At 52.1% G+C, this 23,147-nt stretch overlaps 1 protein-coding gene across 8 annotated transcripts in view; it reads right to left on the bottom strand.

Moving 5' to 3' along the window:
• The window catches only part of NEURL1B (neuralized E3 ubiquitin protein ligase 1B), a 128,101-nt gene that overhangs the window by 11,611 nt on the left and 93,343 nt on the right, over positions 1 to 23,147 (bottom strand). Inside the window, exon 1 of one of the 8 annotated variants that reach the window (XM_080554739.1) lies at positions 22,429 to 22,584. The exons of 6 other annotated variants lie outside the window; for them this stretch is intronic. In XM_080554739.1, coding sequence (XP_080410865.1) covers positions 22,429 to 22,459 — 31 coding nt within the window. In that variant the 5' untranslated portion in view covers positions 22,460 to 22,584. One more of the 8 variants, XM_080554740.1, reaches the window with a different exon arrangement.

Genomic DNA, 23,147 nt, shown 5'->3' with positions numbered 1-23,147 from the left:
AGGAAATGAAGGGATAATTTATTTATAACGCCGTTCCCCCTGCACGAACACCTGGCGGCTGCCACCAGCACCAGAGCCTGACATAACCCGAGGCAGGGGAGGCACAGCTTTCCCACCGAAACCCACTCGGCGCTGAACTTGGGCATGTGTTTTACTCATTATGTACTGAAGGGGACGAGGCAAGCTCAACAGGATGTTTGTGCATCTGAATTGCCCTCATTTGCAGCTCAGCTCTCACGGTTTGGCTCGCCTTTCAGTCCCTCTGCTAGTTCCTTAACCCCCACTGAACCTCCCCTCTCCTGCCTGGGCTTTCCCACCCAAAAACATGTCAGAGGGGTAATGACAGCCAAAGCCAGGGCAGAAACGCCACCCGCTTGGGGGCCCAGTGCTATGCTGGGCAGTCAGGAGCTACGCCAACTCCTCCCTCAGCCCTGAGGTTCCTACAACGCTCTGAGCAAGTCCTTTCTTCTCCTTCCGCCTCACTTCTCACTAAAAGAGAGAAACAGCATTCCTCCAGCCTGCGGGAAGCCAGGAGGATCCAAATGGTGAGGCTCTCAGATGCTGCAGTCCCTGAATCATCATCCAGCCCCGGGTCATCGGATGGCACACGAACCCACTGGGCACCCCCGGGTGATGCCCCGTGCCCCCATCCAGTGCTCTGCTGCTTTTCGTGCTGGAGTTCTCTGCTTTTCCTTCCCACCCTCACCAGCCACACACGACGCTCACAGCCTTGGTCTCTCAAACACGAGGGGGGCTTCAGAAGATGGAACGAAAAAGCTGAACAAAGAATTAAGAAGGGTGCAGGCAGGGCCTCTCGCTGACACCCGAGGCAGACACCCTGGCTGGAAGGCAGCCGGCATTAACAGCCACATCCTTGCGGTGTGACACGGGCTGGGGCTAATGGGGACCCAGGCTCCCAGCTGTGCCAGCGCACATCCGAAACTTCATCTGCTTCCCAACAGCCCAGCACGTTCGTTTCTTAGGTTGCGCTGACCTTTGGAGAGGTTTTTTTTAACAAACACACGCTTTGCATGTCAAAAAGATGCAGCAGGCAGACCCTGGACAAACTCCACATATGTATCACGGTTCCAGTTCTAAAAATACACATTTTTTTCACCCGCTTGTTCACAGCATCAGGTCTGCTGCAGCACAGTACTCCCCCTGAGAGCAGCAGGCGAAATTCAGAGCCAGAGCTCTCTGAAAGCCGCTGCTGTGCAGGGCACAAGGCTGGGCAGCTGGCCGGGAGCTGACCCCAATGCTGCCCGACCCGGCCCCATGCACACAGACCAGCAGGGCAGCAGGAGCACTGCGAGGAGGAGGAGGAGGAGGAAGAAAAGGCAGAGGAAGAAAAGGAGGAGGGAGAAAAGGAGGAGGAGGGCACCGTGCTCCTGGTGCGCCATGCGTAAATCCCGGGTCTGCACTGACTGTACAACCGCTGCATCAAGAGACATTTGCTGTGCCCCGTGTCCCTTTCCTTGGGACTCACGGATAAATCCGTGACAAATGAAGCGCAGGATCACAGGGCAAGCAAGATACGGGTCAGGCAGGTGCCAAACAGGAACACGTACAGGATAAAGCAGGATGTGAGGGGAACAGCAATCTCTGGGAGCAGTCCTGGTGGTAGCAGCTGGCAGAGCACGGCGCGTCAGCATGCCACTGCCGTATGGTGTCCCGTGTCATTCATATGGGGAGAGAGAAAAGGCTGAAGGGTGTTATCAGTCCACTAACGCTCACTGCACAAGAGAAAGGGAACCCACCCAACGCCCCGTGTCTTATCTTTATGGCCGCTGCTCTATCAGCAGCATTGCGACTTTTTCCTACTGCAGTGGATAGCTGGGGTGCCGCTGCAACAGCCCCGTTGAACATTAAACAAGCCTTCTGGAGAGCGGGGGCAAGGTGGCTTCTGCTTTCAAGCAGGAAAATCCCAGCAGGCCGGGACGATGCGGTCACGTTTCGTGCACCCCTCACACGCCGGCAGTTCCGCCCTCGCGGGCCGAAAGGCGACCACGGTGCGGCAGGAGCGGGGTCTGCGCCACGCTCACCCCGCCGCGCGTTGAACAAAGCCCAGCCCCGTGCTGCCCCGGCGCGATCTTATCTGCTGAGAACAAGAGATAAAAATCTGTTCACATATAAATTTAGCCCACTGCCTAGACAGTGTGTTTTGCTGGCGGTTGGGTTTCGTGTTTTAATACAGAAAACGTGTCGGAGCTCTCTGGGAAGTGCCGGCTTTCACGTATTCCATGCTCAGCGGGGTGAGTTTGTAGTCAGGCTACCAAAGGCACCGCGCGGCTGCTGCATGAAACCCGCCTCGTTTCCAGGCATCCTGGTGGTTCAAACATGCGCCGATTGGAAAACACAACCGTACAATTAATAAATATCCCCGTTTACATTCCTGTGGTTTGCGTGACCAGTCCGGAGCCCTGCTTTGAGAGAGGTCTCCCTGCCTGTGCCTCTAAGCCCAGACAAATTTCCAGCCAGTTAAAAAATCCACACAGCTCGCTTGTGACAGTGAGATAGAAATTGAGGTGTAAAGGAGATGTAAGAGCCTGGAGAGACTCACAGGAAACATGGCTTTGGTGACATTTTCTACAAGACTAACTTGGGAAGGAGGCGAGAGGAGGAAAGACATGTTTCTTACAGAACGTAACTACCCGGCAAAGCAGGCACCTTGCATGCCGTGGGGAGCTCCTGCAAATGCAAAGTGCGACCACGCCATCTGAAAAGCAGCAGGCAAAGAACGGTTGCCTTGGCAGGAAAGCAACCCCAGGCCCTCGCTCTCCCAGGTAACTGAATGCCACGTAACGATGGCAGCACCGGAGCCAGGAAACCAAAAGTGCAGCGAAATCACCACTGTCAACCTCCACGTTGCACCAGCTGGCTCGAAGCAGAAAATAAACCACGGCAGAAGGCCTGCCCCAAGGCCGAAAGGTGCTGAGACAACCCCTCCGTGAGCCAGAAGCCATCACCCAGCCCCAGGACGCGGCCGTGCAGGAACCTCGCCGAGGCCACGTCCCCACCTGGCAGCTCTGGCACGAAGAGCGGGCGCATCCAATGCTTGCAGCGCTGCCGGCACGTGCTTGTAAGGTCAGGCTCATCCAGGCGGGCTGGAAATCAGCAAAACGTCAGCACATTGTCCCCAGTTAATCAGAAACGCTCTCTAACAGGGACATATCACTTCTTCATTCCTCCTCTGTTCATAGGTCTTCATGCCTCTTTGCCGTTGTGCCTCCCTACTGTAACAACGCACAGAACAGTTCCCTTCTGCCTGGTACCTTTAGGAGTTTCCACGCCTCGCTATTGCCTTCTTTTATTGAGGCTGAAGGTGCTTGGCCCTTCAACTTGGCTATAGATTTGCTTTTGTTTTAATGAAATAAATCTTTTCATCACCTGCAAATGAAAGACTGTTTAAACTAAAACAAACAAACAAACAAAAAAAACAACCACAGAACCAGAATAGCATTTCCTAATCTGGAACGAAACGATAAAATACTTTGACCTACAGTTAGTTTTATTTATTTATTTTCTTGCCCAGGTGACGCAGCCAAGAAACTGTCTTCTGGTGGTAAAGGAAAGCAAGCCTGATGCATCCAAAGCCAGTGTACGTACGGCTTTGATGGTGTAGTATTTTCAGAAGAGCGTCTGCTATCCCCCAGGGTCTGCTATCCCCAAATCTTCCGATGGGCCTGCAAGTACAGGGAAGTCCCCTGCACTCCCCTCCGTTCTCTCCTGTTGTGCCTCTCGCTGTGCACGCGTGAATTCTGCTGCAAAGCTGGCCCCATCTTTGTTACGGGTTTTTAGTTCTCCTGCATATAAATAGCACTAAGAATACACAGAAGCCAGAGATTAAGCAGGGAAGAAATCGCCTCTCCCGTATTATTAGCAAGTCTGGGTCAATGAGTCTGCAACTCTAGTAACAAATTCTTAGACTCGGTTAATGACAGACAGAGCAAGAGCGAGCGGGAGAGAGATGGAGGAAAGGCAGGGTTCGTGGCATAATCCCTGCTTAAGTCCTTCGGTGCGAGCAATGAAAGCAGCTGCAAGATGGATGGGGAGCCTTGGAAGTGATGCCGCGGCGTGGCCCCAGCACCCAGACCTGCGCTGCTCGGAAGGCCAGGCTCGAGAGCCAAAAAAGAGCTCAAAGAGCCTTTGAGGGATGTTGGGGATTTGAAAGTCATAAAATGCGGGATGCAGAACTAGATGAAACTTTTGTCTACTGGCCAAAGATAGAAACACCTTGTCAAAATCAATCAAGCAGCCACTCTTACTATAAATAGCTCTTATTGGGAATGTTTGGACTATGTTCACTAATAAAAAATAATAAATAATAATAAAAGTAAATAAATAAAGTAATAAAGCGTATGGTTTCATACACCAAGAGCACAAACCCTGGCTTCTTACTCGATGCATCATCTGCTTGCACAATTGTTCCCTTTTTTATAAAGTTGAGGGTACCGCAGGGAGAGCAGAGGGCTGCCTAGCTCACTTCATCTTCTAATCCTGAGCTCAGAGCACACAGCACAGTTTTGGGAAGCAATCAAAAGCTCTAAGAAATAAGCAGTGGACATCTGTTTGAGCAACTCCGCAAACGGTTCCCGACTGCTGCGCTAGGAGACTAAATATTTTCCAAGTCTAAATGCTCAGCTTGTCAGTCAGCAATTAAAGTACGTATCGTTGGGACTTCTTATTTTCACTGCTCTCCAGGAGCAGACAACACAGCGCAGGGCGAGGCCGAGAGCACCAAGAGCCCCAGCGCTCCAGGCTGGGCAGACGGGGCTGGGGAACGAACTCAGCCGGGGACCCAGGTGGGAGGAGAGGGGCAGAGGGGTGGAAAACCCTCGTGTTCTCCGCAGCCGTCGGGTTCTGCTTTGGTTTACAAAATGCATGCAGACATGGGCTATTAATGTCTAACCCCCATGGATTCACAATGCAACACTGTTTTTTTCCAATGGCTGTTACTTCGGGCACGTCTGGAGCCCGCTCCCACCCTCCGATGAATCACTTCTGTTAAACCTAGGGCATGGTGCTCACTGCCACTTAAACCCAGCGCAGAAGGCCAGCATCCAAGGGTCTCTCCTCTTTCAGCAGCGGTTCTGCTGTTATGCCACGCACCATCTTCCTTGTGCATTCCCAGCCTGACTCGAGGACAGCCCCACGGCACCGGTGTCGGGGCGCTTTCGTCTACACAGGCTGCTCCTACAGTCATCAGAGGAGAGGACTTTTGACCATGCGGCATAGCTCAAATACAGATTTTTGCAGAGATATTCTTAATATCATGGGCTGTTGTGCCACCGGGGCCTGTCTCACGGACACAGACTGCAAACACAGCCTAAGTGCAACCCCAGGACCCACAGCACGCCACCAGTGGGGCTGGGGGGCTGCTGTGCCCGCAGGCGGGAGGACGCCTTGTGTCTGTGGGACACCCCTCGTGTGTTACTGCTCATCACACTGCGCGGGATCCCAGTTAGAGTATACCTCACAGACCGAAAATCAAACCTGGGTTTGTCTCCTTGTCCCCAGCTTCTCTCCATTCATTAATTCCTGGCTTCCGAGACTTTTTTTTTTCTCCTACAAACAGCACGAACAGCTCAGAAATGTTTCTCAGAGCGATGCTCTGTGTTTAAAAACCCATTGTCCTGAGGCGGTGTTTTCTTTCCCCGAGCACAGCAGCGATCTGTTGAAGAGTTAGGAGAGCATCTGACGGGCGTAATTGCTGACACTGAAACTCTCCATGCCCCCAGCATCTCCCCTGGCCGCCTGCGCAGCACGTAACGACCATTAATGCAGGCAGGCTCCCTCCTTCCACCAAGTCCCTTTCCTTCTGACCAGCTGTACCGAGTCATCTGCACGGGGGATTTATAAATAGCGACCATCTCGTTCCAGTGTTAATGGCTTTTAATGAAACTGGAGAATGAAATGCATTCCCTTTTAATATCCTCACAGCAGCGATTTTATTCCATCGCGGCGTTTCAACCCCGGGCTCATGGAAAGAGTGCCGTAGCTTGGCACATCCTTTCCACCTACCCATCAACGTGAGCGTACAGCACAGGCAGGAACAAAAAGGGGGAAAGAATTTTGTTGTCCCCGACGCAGGAAACCCACCCACCCCCTGCAGACACACCGGGAGGGCAGCTAGTGAAACAGGAAGAAAAAAAAAAAAAACCCACGTGAAGAGCAGAAGAGGTGACTGAGCCTAGCTTTTGGTCCCATTGTTCTCTGCAAACACCCTCCAAGCCAGCGTTTACATCGCCTTCACCACTCTCAATCCGGACCGTACACAATTTACACCGATTCCCTCCCAAAAGCCTGCTGGAGAGGGGCCGGCGCCCGAGCTGTGCCGTGGGACCCGTGCTGCGAGCCGAGGGCGCCTTCTGCTCGCGGTGAAAACGGGAGGAAACCTGCACGTGAGCGCCGAAATGGTTCGCAGACAGGGCTGCACGGGAGGAAAAACTGCAGGTGAAGAGCGAGCTCGGTGCAACGTTCCGGGAGCAGAGAGGAGAGCCGGGCCATTCCTTTGGGCCTTCAACTTTTTCCAAGAAATGCTCACGATAAAGGGAACAAACCTGCTGTTTTTCTTTGCTTCAAATTTCTTACAGAAGCCGCTGCCGTCTTTATCTCCTCTCCACATAGCGGTTGTAAGGTTTGTTTTTTTCTGTGTGTGTGGTTTTTTTTTTTCCTCCTAATTCCAACTTCTCTATAGACAGAGGACAGGGAAGAATTCAGTTAAAAGCAAAACCGATGGAGCTATTTTAGTCCAAACGGGGATGGATAACCAGAGAGCCATTAGACATAACAGTGGCACCCATAGCGGGCTTTTGATCTGTCCTAAGGGAGCCGCAAAACCACAGGGAAAGGGGAAAAAAGGCCTCTAGGAAGATGTTCCTTCCAGCAGCCCTGCTCCCAACATGGTGCAGCATTTTTAAACGCTGTCCATAGTTCCCTTTATATTTACACACAGTTTAAACAGTGATCTGGCAGAGAGAGGGGAAAATGCTCTGGGAGGAACGCATGGCTGAGGAAGCTAAATAAAGAAGTGGCCAGGTCTTCAATCATCCTATATTTTATATATACAAAGGCTGTGATTCCACTAAGCTTTTCAGAAACAATATGTAAAGAATCCAAAACAGGGCAAAGGGATGGGAATAACTGGTTATAATTAAATGGAGGGGGGGTGGGGGGGAAGCACAGCTCCTCTGCTCTGCCAGGAGAGCTCCCCTGCAGGAATCACAAGGCACAGAGGGGATTTCGGTGGTGGGAGCTCAGGCTGACTACAGGCAACCACACGGGGGGGCTTCGGATGGGATGTGGCTGGCAGGTCCATCAGGTACACTCCAAAAACAGTAGAGATTGAGCACAAACTGCAGCCTTTTATTCCCGACTCCGACACCAGGCTGATATCAACCAACCCCTTTCCAAACCATCCGAAGGGCCGATGAGCATCATGTCCTGAGCACGTCCAGCCCGCGGTGCAGCAGCTTTCCATGCTCACGGCTCGCACCCAGCACTGCCGCTCCTGCCCTGGCGTTCCCCCGGTGCGGGCGTTTCTTACCCAGATGTGCACCCTGTGCTTCCAGAGAGGTCACACGAGCATCGTTTTCTGGGCTGCATCAGTTTGCTTTCTCCCATTCTTTCTAGCTTCTCATTCTTCCCTGTCCCAGCACTTGCTGGATGTTTCAGTAGTTGCTCTGAGTAAGTTCATCTCTGCAGCACGGAAAAGCACAGGGGAGGGCCCTGCTTGTCCACACTGTTCTTGTTTCTTCTTCCTTCACCCCTATTTTCTCAAGTCATCTAATGCCACTGCAGCTTTCCATGATTTTTCTGATCTCATCGCAGCTGGAAAGCAGGCTGATTTGTTAATTATTTTTTGAGTTTTTCCATCCAAGCTAAGGATTCTTTTCCCTTTTTTAAATTTATTTTTTATAATGAGTCTTTTCCTTGCCTCTTTTTGCAATAGCTTTTTTTTTATGGCAGTGTTCCCAACTGTTCAGCTCCTGTTCTCTACTTGAAGACAGAGCTTGGGTTTAACCACAGCCCCAGCAGGACTGGAAGAGATGGGTTCAGCAGACCAACGAACTTCAGCTTTGCAGGAGAAGCTCCTGCAATGCAACTGAGGATGGTCACAATGTCAGGGATAAGGAGACGATGAGATGATAAGGAGACGATGAGAAAGGATGAGAATCCTTTCAGATACCACAAGCAATGTAATTCTGAATACAAGAAATAGCTGGCTTTGCTCAGTACAGCATGATTCTGCAGTGTTTTACTGAATCTTACCGGTCTTTTGCTGAACATTTGACCTTCTCGTCATAAACATGCAGATGGGACCTCACCCCGCTAATGTACAGTCCAACCTGCACAATTATGGTACATATATTGCTGGTTATTTTAGTTAATATTCAGATGAAGCTCTAGCTTTTTCTAAATACATAGCATTTTCAGAAATAAAGCCAGAAGTCTTTAAAACAAAACAAGAAAGGAAAAAAAAAAAAAGGAAAAAAAGGAGAGTTCTTTGCTGGTCCAGAAGTAGAGGAAAACGTTCCACTAAAAAAGACACATCCTTTTTTCCTGGGTTGAAATTTTTTGAAATGCATAGTTTTCTGCTGTGCTACAAAGCCAGTTTGAGAGATGACGGGTGGTTGTGTAACACTTGGCTGCTGCATGGCTGAGCTGTGAGATCCTTTTCCACGGTATTTACAGGAATTAATAAGAGGAAACAAGAGACACTTCAAGACATTAAACTGTCCAAACAAAAGAAAATACAGTCATACCATTACTGGACACACAATGACCTCAGCCCCTTTCTTCAGCTCAAATGTCTTCAATTATTTCAACACAAGAAGGATTTGAGCAAGAGAGGTTTATTTTTAAGCCTCCGTGTCAATCTTCTTAACGCCAGCGGGATTTGATCCCAGCACACCTCAGTCAACATTTTTCTCCCGTTGCTCTCCCTTTGCGGCACCGCAGCCAGCAGACGATGAAGTCAGGTGAAGCGCAGAAATCCGGAGCTGTGAGACATTTCCTTGCACTGCTGAAGATAAAAGCCAACTTTTTTTTTTTTTTTTGGCAAAAAGAAAAGAAGGCCAAAGCACTTTGTCGCTCCCTCCCTCAGAGGAAGGAATCGCTCCCAAGAGATGGGAGCTGATGTGTGAATTATCCAGCAAACAAACGGCCCCGCAGCCTCAAAAGCGATCGCAGGCGGACGCTTGCCTGGCAGGGGAGGAGCAGGCAGAGCAAAGCACTGCATTGCATCGTGTTTTCCCACCTTTTTGAAGTGGAGCTTGGACCATCATCCAGCAGAGCATGCTCAGTCAGTAACTTCAAAGAATTTGCCACGGGGGTGCGAGCTGCTGTTGTTTTCATGGCTGGTTTAAGTTTTTTTGTATTCTTCCTAGATCACTTACACTGATAAAATCCCACTGTACAGTCAACCAGCACACTCCTTACTAACTATGGAGTTGAAAATCCCAATCGAAACAATACAAACAGCTGTCCAAAACCTCTGGTTTCCACCCAGATGGCTCTTGTTTCAATTAGCAGAATCAAACTTTAATTCAGAGTCGGTCGCTGGCCCTGTTTGGATTTGCTTGGAAAAACACACCTATAAATCACAAGTGAGAAACTGTGGAGGGAACGACTTTGTTTCTCTTTGGGTGGTTCATTTGGTTAGCTTTTGTTGTTGATTTTTTATTTTTTTTTTTTGTGGAGCACAGCTTTATTACCAGACAAAAGCTCCACAATGGTGTGTTGACAGCTGAGAGCCTCTGCTGGTTCCGGCCACAACAAGCCCAGGCAGCGGCACGGCCACGCGCTGTCCCGCGGCTTCTTCCAAGCACGTGGCACCATGCTGCGTGACGCTCCCAGGGACTTCTGAGCTGGAAACACGTGGAAAAAGGGATGCCAAATTTACAGAAAGACCGAATGCACCAAAACGGACCCACGTGGGGGCTCTCCCCCAGCCCCGAATGCTCAGGACGCTTGGTGTAACCGGTGCCATTGCTCACAGGGCAGCGGCTTGAAATACCCAGGCTGCTCTCGTTCGAGAAGTGGTGTTGAGAGCTCCAGGAAAACCTCTTGTAAGCAGCACGTCCCCCGCAGCGACCCGCTGCTGGCAGAGGAAGGGGAGCGCTCGGCTTCCCCGACACCTCCCCGCGCGTCCCCCCGCGCCCGCCCAGCCCCTGCCAGCACATCGAGGAATTGGCTTCAGCTGAGCCGGATTGCACTCGAGATGTCTAAAAATAGCGTTGAAAATCATCTCGATGGCAGTGGCCAACGTCTGCCCTGGCACAGCTCCGCCGGGGAGCGGCGGTGGCCAGAGGTGACGTTGGTGGCGCCGCTCCATGGAGGGCTTCCAGCAGCGGCACGCGCCGCGCGGCCCCCCGCAAGGTGTGCTCGCGCCTTGGAGCGCGCCCGCGCTGCTCCCGGGGGACACGCAGAGCCGGGCGCTTACCGCCCGTAGCCAGAGAAGCTGCCGGAGCTGGGAGAGGCGCTGGAAGTGCTGGTTCCCAACGAGAAAGCCCTCTCGTTAGCACCTCTGCAGTGTTTTTTTAAGACAGAGGCCAGGACCCAGGACCAGCAAACCCGGCGCACTGGGGGATGTTTTTGGCTCTGCCCCCTGCGCACGGAGAGCTTGACAAGGCCAACACAGCACCGTATCCTAACACACCCCTTTAGGCTTCTCCAGGCCACCCAGCGAGGCAGGATCAACAGCAGAAACATTCAATGGCTGTAAAGCACCAGAAGCCCTCACCTGGCCACAAGCAGTGCCACAGGGCCACACAAAAGCTCCCCAGCTGCGTGGCTCCCTGCGCTCGGAGAACCGGTACGCGAGATGCTGCCATAGGGCACCTTACCAGCTCGAGGCGGTGCCCAGCAAGGAGGGGGTGACACCAGGACACCCTCCCTGCTGTGGCACCAGCCATGACCCATCCCGCTCCAAGCCACTGGGGAGCCCCCTGTCCTCTGGCACGGGGATTGGAGTCCTGCAGCGCTGCTCCCGGCATGCGTCTGTGCCTCCGACCATGCCCATCGCTCCATCCTTCTCATCTGCCTCATGCCGACACCTCATTTCCCTTAGCCCTAACCGCTGACTTGGAATATTTTCTGTGTGGGCAGGGCTGGCCCATGGCATTTGGGATGGGGAGACGGCTCCCTCCTCTTTCTTGGTACTAACCGTCCGCTCCGGAGAAAGCCTCGGTGCAGCGCGCGCACCCAGGGTGGCAGGGGGCCAGGGAAAGGACGGAGCTCAGCCGGCAGCTCGGCCCCGAGCATCCCCCGCAGTCCTGGGGTCGCTCCCCAGGTAGTGCCACATTTACACCCCACACACCCCTCCAAGGTGTGGTGAGCTGTGAGGCACCATTGCTCCCTCCAGCACTCACCTTTCATTTCCACAGACAGGCACAAGCCAAAAATAATGCTCCCAACGCCGGTGCTAGCCCCAGGGAGAAAAGGGTATGAAGAAAACAGGGCTTTTGGAAGAGAGTTGCCTTGGTAGGGCAGGTGATGAGTCTGCTGTGATGAATGATGGCTGGAGATGCAAGGCCTCCAAAGCGACGTCCTGGCTCAGCACAGGACCAGCAGCACAGAAAGGGAAAGCATCCTGGGCACTGACCTACTTAACGCTTCTCCCCATCACCTTGGGTTCATTTAGAAGCTGTTGGAAATGCAAGAGGCAGGGGGCAAACTGAGGAGGGAGAATAAATGGCCACGGCCCAAAGGCACAGGGGAAAAGCTTCTCCCCCCTTCTGACACTGCCTCGTGGATTCGTACCGTTAAGCTCAAAGGCAAACCCGCGAGGCTGGCTAAGGGCTGCTTGACATGGCTCAGCGACTGATCCTGCTGGCGTGCCCGCGGGTTTCAGTGTTTACAGCAGTACAGGTTTTTTGCACGGCTGTATAAACATTTACTAAATAGGAAAGCATATAAAAAGATGTTTTGAAAATAGTTTGTTTGAAAATGTGAAGCGGTTTTGACCTCCCTGCAAGGAGCATACCTCTGCCCTCTCGGGATGGCCAGCTGAATGCTTGAAGAGGGTGGAAGAGATAGTAAACATCTCCGGGGAGCTTGGAAGCAAATTCTTATTTTTGTTTTGCTTCTAAAGATAGCTTTTAATATTTCTAAGAGCAAGAGAGATTTCACAATAAACACGGTACCTTGAAACCCAGTTTTGAAACAGGGCTAATTTCTAGTGCAAAGAATTTTTCAGAGAGAAAAACGCGAGCACTTGGCTTACGTGACAAACTCCAGCTGCTTCCCATGGGGCCTGCATTTCAGGGAGAAAGAGCTTCCCGAGGTGTTTGACTAAGCACCCTCGTCAGGCAGATGAGCCTTATTCCGGGTACCAATTCCCAAAATGGAGCAGAGGGAAGGGATTTCCCAGTTCGTCCTGGGAGCCTCAGCAGAGCAGGGAGCTCAGAGCCGCGGGGATCCCCAGCCCCGGCACCCCCATAACGCAAAAGGGAAGGAACCTGCAGGGCTGTTAGGAAGTGCTGAGAGCCGTCACAGCTCTTGTCTGGGGGAAAAAGGGACTGTTTCGGCCAAGTCCTTAATTACGAATATCACACCCGTGAAGTTCTGGAGCTCGGTTCGTAATTACCGAAGCTTTCCTTGCTGTTCCGCTCAGCGCAATCAAACTCTGCAGACAGCATCTGTCAATCTGATTATGATGTCGTTAAATGGGGGAGAAAAAAAAAACGCTGTTCCCTCTCACCTACAAAGAAACTGTCTGTGCTTTGTAATTTGTTGCCTTCATAAATTTAATTTACTTGAGCTTTCCTTTCTAGATTTGGCTGGTCAAGTTAAACCATAAAGATTATTCATGGAAAAGCAACCATAGCTGGTTACTAGGATACAAAAAATCGCTCAGTACATTTCTCCAATGAATAATCCCAGCAGAACACACACCAATTCAATAAATTATGATTTTCTCTTTCTCTTTTGAATAAACAGTGGGGTTGCAGAGGCATTTCTTGGAACCTTTTAAAATAAATTGGTACCTCAATTTCTATGCGATAGCAAAACAAACAGAAGCGATAGCCCAGCCTTGCAGGTGAGCTGCATCCTTTGTCTAGACATGGAAGTTATTTTGGAAGAAAGCAGGGTGCAAACAGACAGCAGATCCATTATCGCCAGTATCTGTGTGCCGACGCTGGCATTTGGCATGCTCACATGCCTTTTCGAAGCGGGTAACGTAAGCAGTCGACTGAGCTCTTTCGGAAGAAGACATTCGTGTTTCAGAAAAATCTCTCGTCCTGCACAATTCCATGTAGACAAAAGGTCTTACATAAAAGAGCTGAGCCTACAAGGTGAGGCGAGAGAGAAGTTTTCCTACATAGGGTGGCGGCTGCCGAGCCGGTCGGTAGGAGGCCAGCATCCCCACGGCAGCACCACGGATGGGCAAACACCGATCAAAGTGCGGTCTGACCACGGCTGCCTGAAAGAGTCTGTCACTCAGACCTTTCTGGAAACACCCCCCAAAATCAGGGCATTGATTTTGGATACTTAACAGCATTTGGTCTTTCTTTGTGTGTGGTTGTATTTTGCTTTATCCCCTAATAACAGCAAGCCCCAGGCACGACTCAGTGCAACCTGCTGTTCAAGGCTGGGGTATTTAAAGACACGCTATAGGGTCTGTTGGCTAAGATCAGTTTTTATAAACTTTAACTGAGACGGATTTCCTAGAAATTCTAACTTGGGAAGCATCTGTCCTTCTCACCCTCTCCCTTTGATCGCATCGGCAGCACGAGCAGTGCCGTTATGCTGCCGGCAAACCACACGGCGATTGCTATTTAAGATTCGCAAATCCGACGCCAGGGTGAAGATCTGCCTCATCTTCTTCAGAAGACGTCTCCCTTCCAGAAGACATCAGCCCAAACACCTGGCGGGCTGAAATCTTTGCAAGCCCTCTCCAGTGCAATGGGAAGGGCAGCTCCACGTGCACCAAGCTCCCCCTCTCTGCACGCCCGCTCTCGATGCTCAGCTTTTGGGTTTCGCCCCTCACTGCTGGCAGGGCCTTGCTGTGCCGGGCCCATTCCTGCACCCGTGTCCCCAGCCCAGCTGGCACACGGTGGCATCTGCCACGCTCTGGAGCAACCCTGCTGCAGACTGGCAGGTGAAAGTCAGGTCCTTTAAACACTTTGTGTAGTTTGTCCCCGTGAACCGCCGTATGAAAGCTATCGCTGCTTTGCGAGCCGGCACAATGGACACCGCGCGATACACCGGGTAATGCCCTTTGTCACCAAACGTGAAGCAACAGCCAGCTGGTAAATGATTTCAAGGTTTGGACTTAGAAACCCTTTCACTTTGCAGGATGAAGTAATTGGGAGCTTTGGACGGCATGCTGGGGAAAGCACCGCCAAAGAAGAGCCCCTCGCCGAGGCGTCCCTTGGGCGCAGACACCGGCAGCGGCTCCAAGCCCACCCTCACCCCCAAGGGCCCAGTCCCGCTGATGCTGCTCCCAGCCGGTGAGTAACAAACCTCCTCTTTAAGACCTCCAGTAACCCAGATCGCTCCAGTTTTCCCTACTCCACCAAGACTTTGGCGTTAATCATCCGGCTGCCTTCTGGAAAGCTCGTGCCCCGAGCCCAGCCCTGCCTCCTCCCAAACACCCCCAACGCGCCGCAGCCCCGGTGGTGCCCTCCTCCTCTCAGCAGTGATCCTGGCCACCGTCAGGACACCAGACCCGGCAGATCTTTTGCCTGCCCCGTAAGGCCAGCCTGGAGCCGAGGCACAACGGGGAGCCCGACCCCGCTGCTCCCACCAGACGCCAGCCTCAGCTCTGCTCAGGCTTTCTCTGTTACCAAAAAGAGCTCCATCCAACCGAGTCAAGGCCAAGGCCCCAAGAAACAGCCACTTCCCCTCATTAGGATTTATGCTTTCAACCTCAGCATCGCGCCCAGTAGATAACTTCTGAACTCCACTCCATAAATTACAGAGCACGTTACGCTGAGCAGCCGGTGCCCCAGTGAGACCACAACAGATAACAGGCTGAGAAAAGCTGTTGCCACAGCGTTAGTTATCGCTGAGGAAAGAGAGATAAACCTGAATGAAATTATTTCATTTCTGCTGCCGAGTGGGATATTCTATCTTTTATCTCTGGCTTGTCAAGCAGGGTTTGGCAGATTTAACATTCACGTTATGGAGGAGGGCAAAAAATCAAACAACTATTTTCTGTGACATTTGGAAACCTGATGGAAAACTTTCGCTCAGGGAAATTCTCTCTTGACTGACTTCCCTGCATTATTATACAGGCTATGAAAAACAGAGGTTTGCTTTTATGTGGTCTATTTATTTCTCCCACGTAGCCGTAAGACACAATGCCGTCAGGGGTGCAATCACAGGGAAACAGGAGTCACGGACAAATGGGTGGTTAAAAGAGGACAATTCCTAAAATACAGAAGTCTCATTATTATGTAAATACCCACAGCAAAACAAGAAAACGAAACCTGTTATGTGCATGTACCTAACTCTACAAGCATGAACGCATCTGTTTTTCTCCCTTCAAAGAATCAGTAGCTCTTAAAAAATCCTAAATGTGATTTCCCTGCCGTACTGAAAAGCTTTGAAATGCAGTTAAATGGCTTTTCTTTAAAGAGTCTTCCTGTGTAATTCCAGCAGCAAGCAAGAAGTCGTTCCGTGTGTTCTGATTCAGTTTCTTTATGCCAGTGCTGCTGGCGTAGAAAGGAAAAAAAAGGCACGGTTTTGCAGGAGCAGGGAAAGGGATGGGGTCTGCTCCTCTCGGTGGGAGACCTCTGAGCTGCTCCACGGCCAGAGGTCTGAAAGAACGGGAGAGAAAAAGCTCCCGGGAGCAAAGCGAGCCCTGCTTACACAAAGCAGAGGAAGATATCTCCCTGGACACAGAGGGAAAAACAAATTAACAAGCAAGAAATCACTTTCCCCTCCCTCACTCCGCCCCGAAGCCCTGCTTCATCTGTTCAGACACCAGGAATTGAATGTTCCAGCGCTCGGTGCCTGAGCCAACAGGGCAGCCAGGTCTGCGGAGCGGAGCTGGCACAGGTATCCTGAGATACGGCTTTCGGGCAGATGTCTCAGTGCTAGTGATTCATGCTTTTTAACATACAGGGGAAAGAGAACAGAGCCAACAACAAGATGGGGAACAGCGCAGAGGGAACAGCGTCTCCTCCCCACCAAGCGCGCCCTCCCCGTGGCACACACCTGCCGGAGGGACGGCCCCAGCTCGCCGCTCGCGGCCCTGCTACGTCTGGGAAGGCCCCGGTGGGATGGGATGGGGAGGTTTGTAGGGAGGTGGCACGACCTAAGGGCATGAGGGCCACCGAAACAGGCACGTGGGCCACGGACAGGGCTGGCCCCTCCAGGAGGCAGCAGGCGAGGGATGCCAAGGGTAAAGGTGGAGAAACTGCCTGCGTGAGAAGACAAAGCAAAATATGGAAAGGCTCCTGCAGGAAAACTTCCTCCAGCTGCCACGGGCAGAAAAGCCTCCCCGAGACTGGACATGGAGGCAGCTCCCTTCCGACAGCCCCTCGGGCTCCCGCCTCCTTGGTAAGCCCGTGCGCGTCTGCCCTGCGGGTACGGTCTGCAGCGCGCTCTGCCAGCCACGCGGTGCCGGGCCACCAAAGGAGCGCGAGGACACGGAGCTCACCAGGAGCCGCGAAGGTGCTCGGCGTGAGTCAGCCCCGAGGTTTGGCTGCCGCGGCAAGAAGCACCAGCAGGCACGGCAAGCCAAGGAGCTCGGGGCGCAAGAAAGGAGAGGAACGAAGGGGACGAGGCAGATGGGGACCCGAGGAGAAGAGATGGAGGAGGCTGCGCACGCCTGCCCCTCAAGGCAGCTGAGATGAGAGCTGGCAGGCGTTTCAGGGGATCACACCTGGCCTCATCACTGTGCAAGCAGCCACCCCAGCAAACAACCCCGCTCTCCCCCTGCCGGGGGCAGCAGATTTGTTTCCCTGCTTCGCTCCTGGACCCACTCCACCATCGCAGTGCTCCACCTGAGGAATGCCCGCTCTTATTTTAGCCACCAACCTGCACGGATCGGCTCTGCAAAGTGTAGGATGCTGATGAGAAAGAAAACGTTTCCTTTCAAGGCAAACTGTGCAGAAGGGCAGTGACTGTCCGAAAGTGCAACTCGGAAACTGAATCCAGTGGGGCTAAGGAGGACCAAGGTGCTTATCTTCATTCCTAACTGAAAAGTCACTGAACGTGGTACGCGAGGAGGATCCTTACTAGAATGGGAAGAAAAGCATGGCATAAGCTGCCGAGTGACTCATCCTTTTCATGTCAAGTAAACATTAATGCTTGCACATTCAAACTCAACTGCCTAAAATTAAACACCTTAAACACACTTAAGCACCTCCATAGGTTGTCAGGTTTTATTGTGCTGAGAAGCAGCAATTTCCTTTGCCTGCGGTGAGGGCTCTCCAAGAGCTTTGCCTGCAACCACAGGCTTGGGTGTGAGATTTGAAGCTACACCAGGGTCAGGTGGTGACACACAGGTCCCTCTTACCAGCGGCAATTATCCAGAGAAATAAAAGAGGAAAAAGCGCGGTTTACCAGATACCCTACCTCTTCGTAACGCAATTCCCCTCTAGAGTGTAAACAATAAAACAGAAGGGAAGGCACCTGGACACCACCGTGCAGCGTCAGAGCGCAACAAAGGAGCGTACCAAAGCGTGCTCTCGCCTTAATGACACACTTGGCAATGTGCTGCGCGCGCCTGACAGCGCAACCGGCCACGGGGCATGACACACAGCTCCACTTAGCACTGCCTCCCCTGAGAGGCGATGCCTTCCTGGGCTCGAGTGCCGCCGTTTGTACAGTCTCACCAGCCGGGATCCAGTGGCAGCGCTGAATTAATCACGCCAGTTGGCTGTGGCACATTTTTGGGTATGTGCTGTGCAAGGCTGGTTAAAGATAGTTCTCAGTATACGATCAGCCAGTTCCAGCTCTAAATCACCGTGAAGGCTAAGCAGTTTCACAGGTTTCCTTTTGAAGAGTGGAAAAGCAGAAAGCTACAAAAGAAGCAGTGAATTAATCTCTTTTTTGCACTTGTGTGACCTTTTTCCTGGAGATGCTTCATGTCTGCATGTTAATTAATTAACTCTCATATATCCATGTGAGCCAAGCAGTGTTGCCTGCCTCCTTTAAACACGAGACACCATATGATAAAGACGCTCAGGGGTGACGCAGGGAGTCAGCAGCAAAATCAGTGACAGACTGTAGAAACCTCAACTCCCAGACTGAGAGAGGCAGGAAAACAGGCAAAATGGGGCTGGTACTGAGGCAGGATTAACACCTGTAATCTTGGAGCTGAACCAAACCCAAAGCAGAAACTGGTCTGAACAGATATCTTTTTCACTCAAACCAGAACAACCTGAAGTGTTATTTTGTAGTTTTGTTGAGGTCAAACTGGAACCAAACCAGAAACCTTACCGAGCTGATTCCCTGCTGACAATACCGAGAACTCCTCCTACAGTGTATCACTAGCAACTAAAGGGGGAGGAGGGACGAGAGAACAAACCTAAACAAAAATGCTTTTTGTAAATGTGATTTTACCCCCTGCAAAAGGCAGATAGGTCTCTTTCCACTAAATGGACTTCATTACTCCTCTCATTCAAAAGAAGTACGTACGTTATGACAACAGGCATCAGTATACTGAAAAGGACACACAGAAATGTCAGCTTTTACCCACAAGCTAAAAAATCCCACCGCACTGACCATCGCCATTTTGCAGCTGATTGAGAGGTGTGAGCATCAGCCTGAAAAAGGTCAAAACTTGGGATTTCTGACTTGCTGAGAAAGGGTTAATGATTAAAAGCATTGTTCGTAAGAATGCAAAATAATTTATAGAAAATAAGAAACTGAAGCCATTTCTCCCAGAACAAGCCCCATTCTCCTTCGTCTTTGCCAGACCCAAATGCCACTCATACTTGGTATTCCTCGCAGTTGTGAGGAAGGCTGTGGGAGAAGCGCTGCAACCAGATCCCAGCCGGATTCTTAAAAGGGAATTTGGCTCCTTTGTCAAATACCAACGGCCCTATTTGGGCCAGGATCAACAACTGCATCCCAACTGCAAAGCCCTTTGCTCACGCCCTGGCCGGCGAGTGCCTCCGGCCCTCCCTGCCCTCCCGCGGCAGCAGCTGTCCCCTCTCCACCACCAGGCCACTTGGCTTCCCGACGCTCCCTAGATGTTCCTCCTCGCTATCTCCCGCACCTTCCAGCCCCTTGTAAGGGCTTCTCCGGGTCAGGGGAATTTTAACCTCTCCCAGCCTGCTTGTCCTCAAGTACCGTGGAGTCTCCTGGCCTCGTCTAGCTGCTAGCCCTACCGGAGGAAAGCAATTAGCACGGAGAAATTCGCACCACCCACAAGGGCTGGGGTGCGGAGGGGCGTTGCTCGTCGACGAGCTGGCTCAGGAGAGCAACTCCTGTACGGGGCCGTGACAAAGCATCGACCAGGGGCCGTACAATGCAGTGCACCCACCGCCGCCATCGGCCCGGCCCGCAGGCCAGGACACGTCCACGTCCCTGCAATGCCGCGCGCCTCGTTTATCTCTCACCTGTAGGAGACAGGAAAGCGACGTGCCTCAATACCCAAGAATTCGCTCTTGCCTAACCGCCCGCCCGCAAAATGAGCGTGAACAATGGGCAGGGGGGTGAAGGAGAGGGAGGCAATAAAATAAATAAAAGCGAGCCGCGTCCAAGCGTCAGCTCCCGCACCGCGGCCTGCTGCCGGCCCGGGCTCCTGAGGGAGCTGCCGGAGGGCGAGGAGCGGCCAGCCCGGTGGGGACGTGTCACGTCCCGCTCGGCTGCCACCCTGACAGCAGCGACTTCCACCAGCACCTCAGGACCGTTGTTAAGCGCATCTGACACATCTCGGCTCCTTTCCACTCCAATGCCTCCTCAACCGGTTCAAATATAGAAGCTGCCTTTCATTAGCCCCGGCCTATTACTCATTTCAATACCACTCCGGGTAGAAACCTCACTGCTAATTTGACAATGCCTTCATCCATTGTGTGCTAACCATGAGATACTTGGCAAACACGGGGTTCCCAAGCTCCCGATACAGATTTCTGCCCCACCGATGGTGTGTGCTCTGCTATCGTTGAATGGAAACGTGGGCAGAGAGGATTTAAAGATGCAACGAGTGCCGAAAGCCTCTTTGAATAAATCTGTATGTAAAAATGAGTTGAACTGTGCCCAACAGGATTTAAAAATTAATTCCACTATTTGAGGAGAGTATTTACATTTATATAGAAAACCTGAATTGTTGATTGTTTGGCTTTTTCGGGAGCCTAAGGATGAAGGTCCCTCCACACTTCCTCTACATCTGATCAGAAAGGAAAGACATTTTCCACCTTCACCTATTTATGGTGAACAAAACAACAAAAGGGGAACAACATCTGTAGGTTTCTACAGTTAATCATTTTAACGCAACAGGTAGGCAAAGCTAGTTTGGGGGAGTTTTATTTTTGTTTATAAATAAACTACTGACGCACATAGGGCAGGGGAGAGCAATTCCTTTGTTAGTTAAAACAAGAGTGAAAATGCAGTGCTCAGTCTGCCAGGGTGAAAAAAAGAGGTGCACTTTGGACAAAAAAAAAGAGGAAAGACTTAATTCTGATTGATTATCTTTGAGTAATTCTAAACAGCCATAGCATTTATAAATAGGATTTCATCCAACCATTCAGTCTGCTGGAAGAACTTTACAATTTTCAAGATGACTGTTCCAAGAACAGCCCTAAACCTACTTCCCTCCCTAATGACATCTGGCTAATGAAAGACAAACAATGTACCCAAGAAGATCAATATGAAAAATTGCTGAATTATGTCCAGCTAGACAAAATACATTTATATACTTTAAAATTGCAAATGCCCGTAATCTTTTCTGCAGTCACAGGCTAGCAGCTTCTTTTGGCTATCGTTACCCCGTAAGAACTGAACACGGCTGAATTTGAGGAAGAGACACACTCCCGGCATCTTACAGCACATTAGCAAACAACGTTCAAGTGTCCTGCGTGGGTTTGCGCAATTTGACAAATGTTTGCAAATGGACTATCCCCAGCAAAGCAGCGCTCCACAGACGGTCTCCACCTGGCAGGACAGGACTGCGTATTTCTAGGCCACCAGAACAATGCTAGAGTTGGGAGGTCTGCATAAATCAAGCCTTAAGTTTTTTCCATCAAACTTTTCCTCTTTCTCAACGACTTTTAGAAGCACCACTAGGAACTCTTTAATCGCAGAACTGCGGTACAACTGATGTCATCCCTTTTTTTAACTTCACGTGTGTATGGCTGTGCAGAGGGAGGCTGCTCAGGAGATACTGCTCTAGCAATAGGCAGAAGGGCTGGTACAACTCAGCCTTCTGTAAAACAGCTCGCAGCTAGATCCCATGGCCAGCAGGTACAGGTATTTTGTCTTGGGGAAGGTCTAGCGTTACCAGGGGAACCTCCCCTGACCCGAGGATATAGCCCTGGCTCTCTCAGGTTTTTTGCATACGTCCCTTGACATTGCCTCCAGCTGAAAAGCTGACCCACGAAATGAATTTTCTCCAAGGTCACGCATGCCTTACAACGGCGGTTTGTGAGGTATTTAAAAAAATGCAAACTTCCTTATTGTGAAAGTAGCTGATTTCCCATTTAAATGGAACGGAAAGCAAAAGGTGCATAAGCTTGCAACTAAAAATCTAATCACAGGTTCACAGCAAACCCACAAGCCAGAAGCTTTCTTTTGTGCCTTGAAGGTCCCAAGCACCCTCTCTTTGCAAAGACAATATACGGCACATCCAAATGCAAATCTATTCCTCTCTTTATTTCTATATTCAGCTCCCTGGCTGATTACAGGGAGGCATGTGTGTGTGTGTTCAATAGGTCCTCCTGCTTCTTTAAATAAGTTTAATAATACCCTTTTTATTTATGGGAGCCCAAAGTACAAAGGATGCAAGGCAGGAGCTCTGCAAGAGCAGAAAAGAAAAGCAAACTAGCCGAAGACACAGGCTGGCAAGGGCTCAGCGATTCAAAACTGTTGATTCTATAGCGACCAACTGCTTTCATTATGCACCGGTTCTCGGGGGGGGAAAAAGCCCAACAGTTACAAACTTGCAAAGGAAAGGAACCCGCACGCCTCCCGTGCAAGGGCACGCTTGGCTAAAAAGGCAGTTTAAAACCAGGGCAGGCTAGGAAATATTCGAGACCCGCTTCCACACACTTTTCCTCCGGTGGCTCTGAACAATGTCCTCCTGCATTAAAAAGTTGCATGGAGAAAAAAAAAAAAAAAAAGGCAGAAGAAGGGGAAACGCAAAGCCAGCCGCTCGGAGGGCTCACCGGGGAGGCAGGGCAGCACCGGCCCGGCTGCGGGAACCCCTCCGGCGGCGGCCGCAGCATCCCTGCCGCCGACCCCGTCTCCCGCTCGGGGCCGCGGCGACCCGCGGCCACCCCCCAGCCCTCCCCGGAGCCCCGGCGGTACCTGGCAGCGTCTTGTGCACCGTGTTGCCCATCGCTCCGCTCGGCGGCGCGGCGGAGCCCGGCGCTCCGCAGGGCCATGGACAGCGCCCGCCTCCCGCCTCCCTCCTTCCCTCCTCCCTCAGCCGCCGCCGCTTCCCTCAGCGCCCGGCCCGGCCCGGCCCCGCCGCCCCCCGCCCCACACGGCGGCTCCGCCCCGGCCCGGAGCACAACCGAGCCCAAGCGAGCCGGGCCGGGCCGGGCCGAGCCCCCGCCTCTCGCCGGGGCTGTGGGGCTGTGGGGCCGCCCCGCCGCCGGCCCCGCTCCGCCCCGGCTGTGAGGGGGCTGGTTGGCCCCGCGGGGCTCCGCCACCCCCGGGACCCCGCTTTGTGCCTCAGGGAGAAGAATAACTGGGGGCTGTGGAGCGGGAGGGCGCGGGTGGGTGTTGGAGGTGCTGCCCCGAGGGGTCCCGAGGACTGGGGCGCCCCCCATCCCTGTTCGTTCCCTCATGGGGTGGCCTTGGGTGAGGCGCCCCGCGTCGCCCTGACACGGCTGGGGCCTGAGGCCAGCCTTGTGCTGGCGAATTCGGAGCCCACCGATGCCATGGTGACGAAGGACACCCGGTGCCGGCGAAATCGGCCTTGTGGTTTTTCCATCTTCCAGTCTCAGACAGAAAAGAAAGTTCGTAGCCCAGTTAGAGGAGGGCGAGGGGCTCCATCTCCTTGCTGGCCCCGCTGAGGGGTG

Source organism: Anser brachyrhynchus (assembly GCF_964034855.1).
Source record: "Anser brachyrhynchus genome assembly, chromosome: 14".
NCBI classification, from domain to species: domain Eukaryota; kingdom Metazoa; phylum Chordata; class Aves; order Anseriformes; family Anatidae; genus Anser; species Anser brachyrhynchus.
This window is presented reverse-complemented; position numbering and strand designations above follow the sequence as displayed.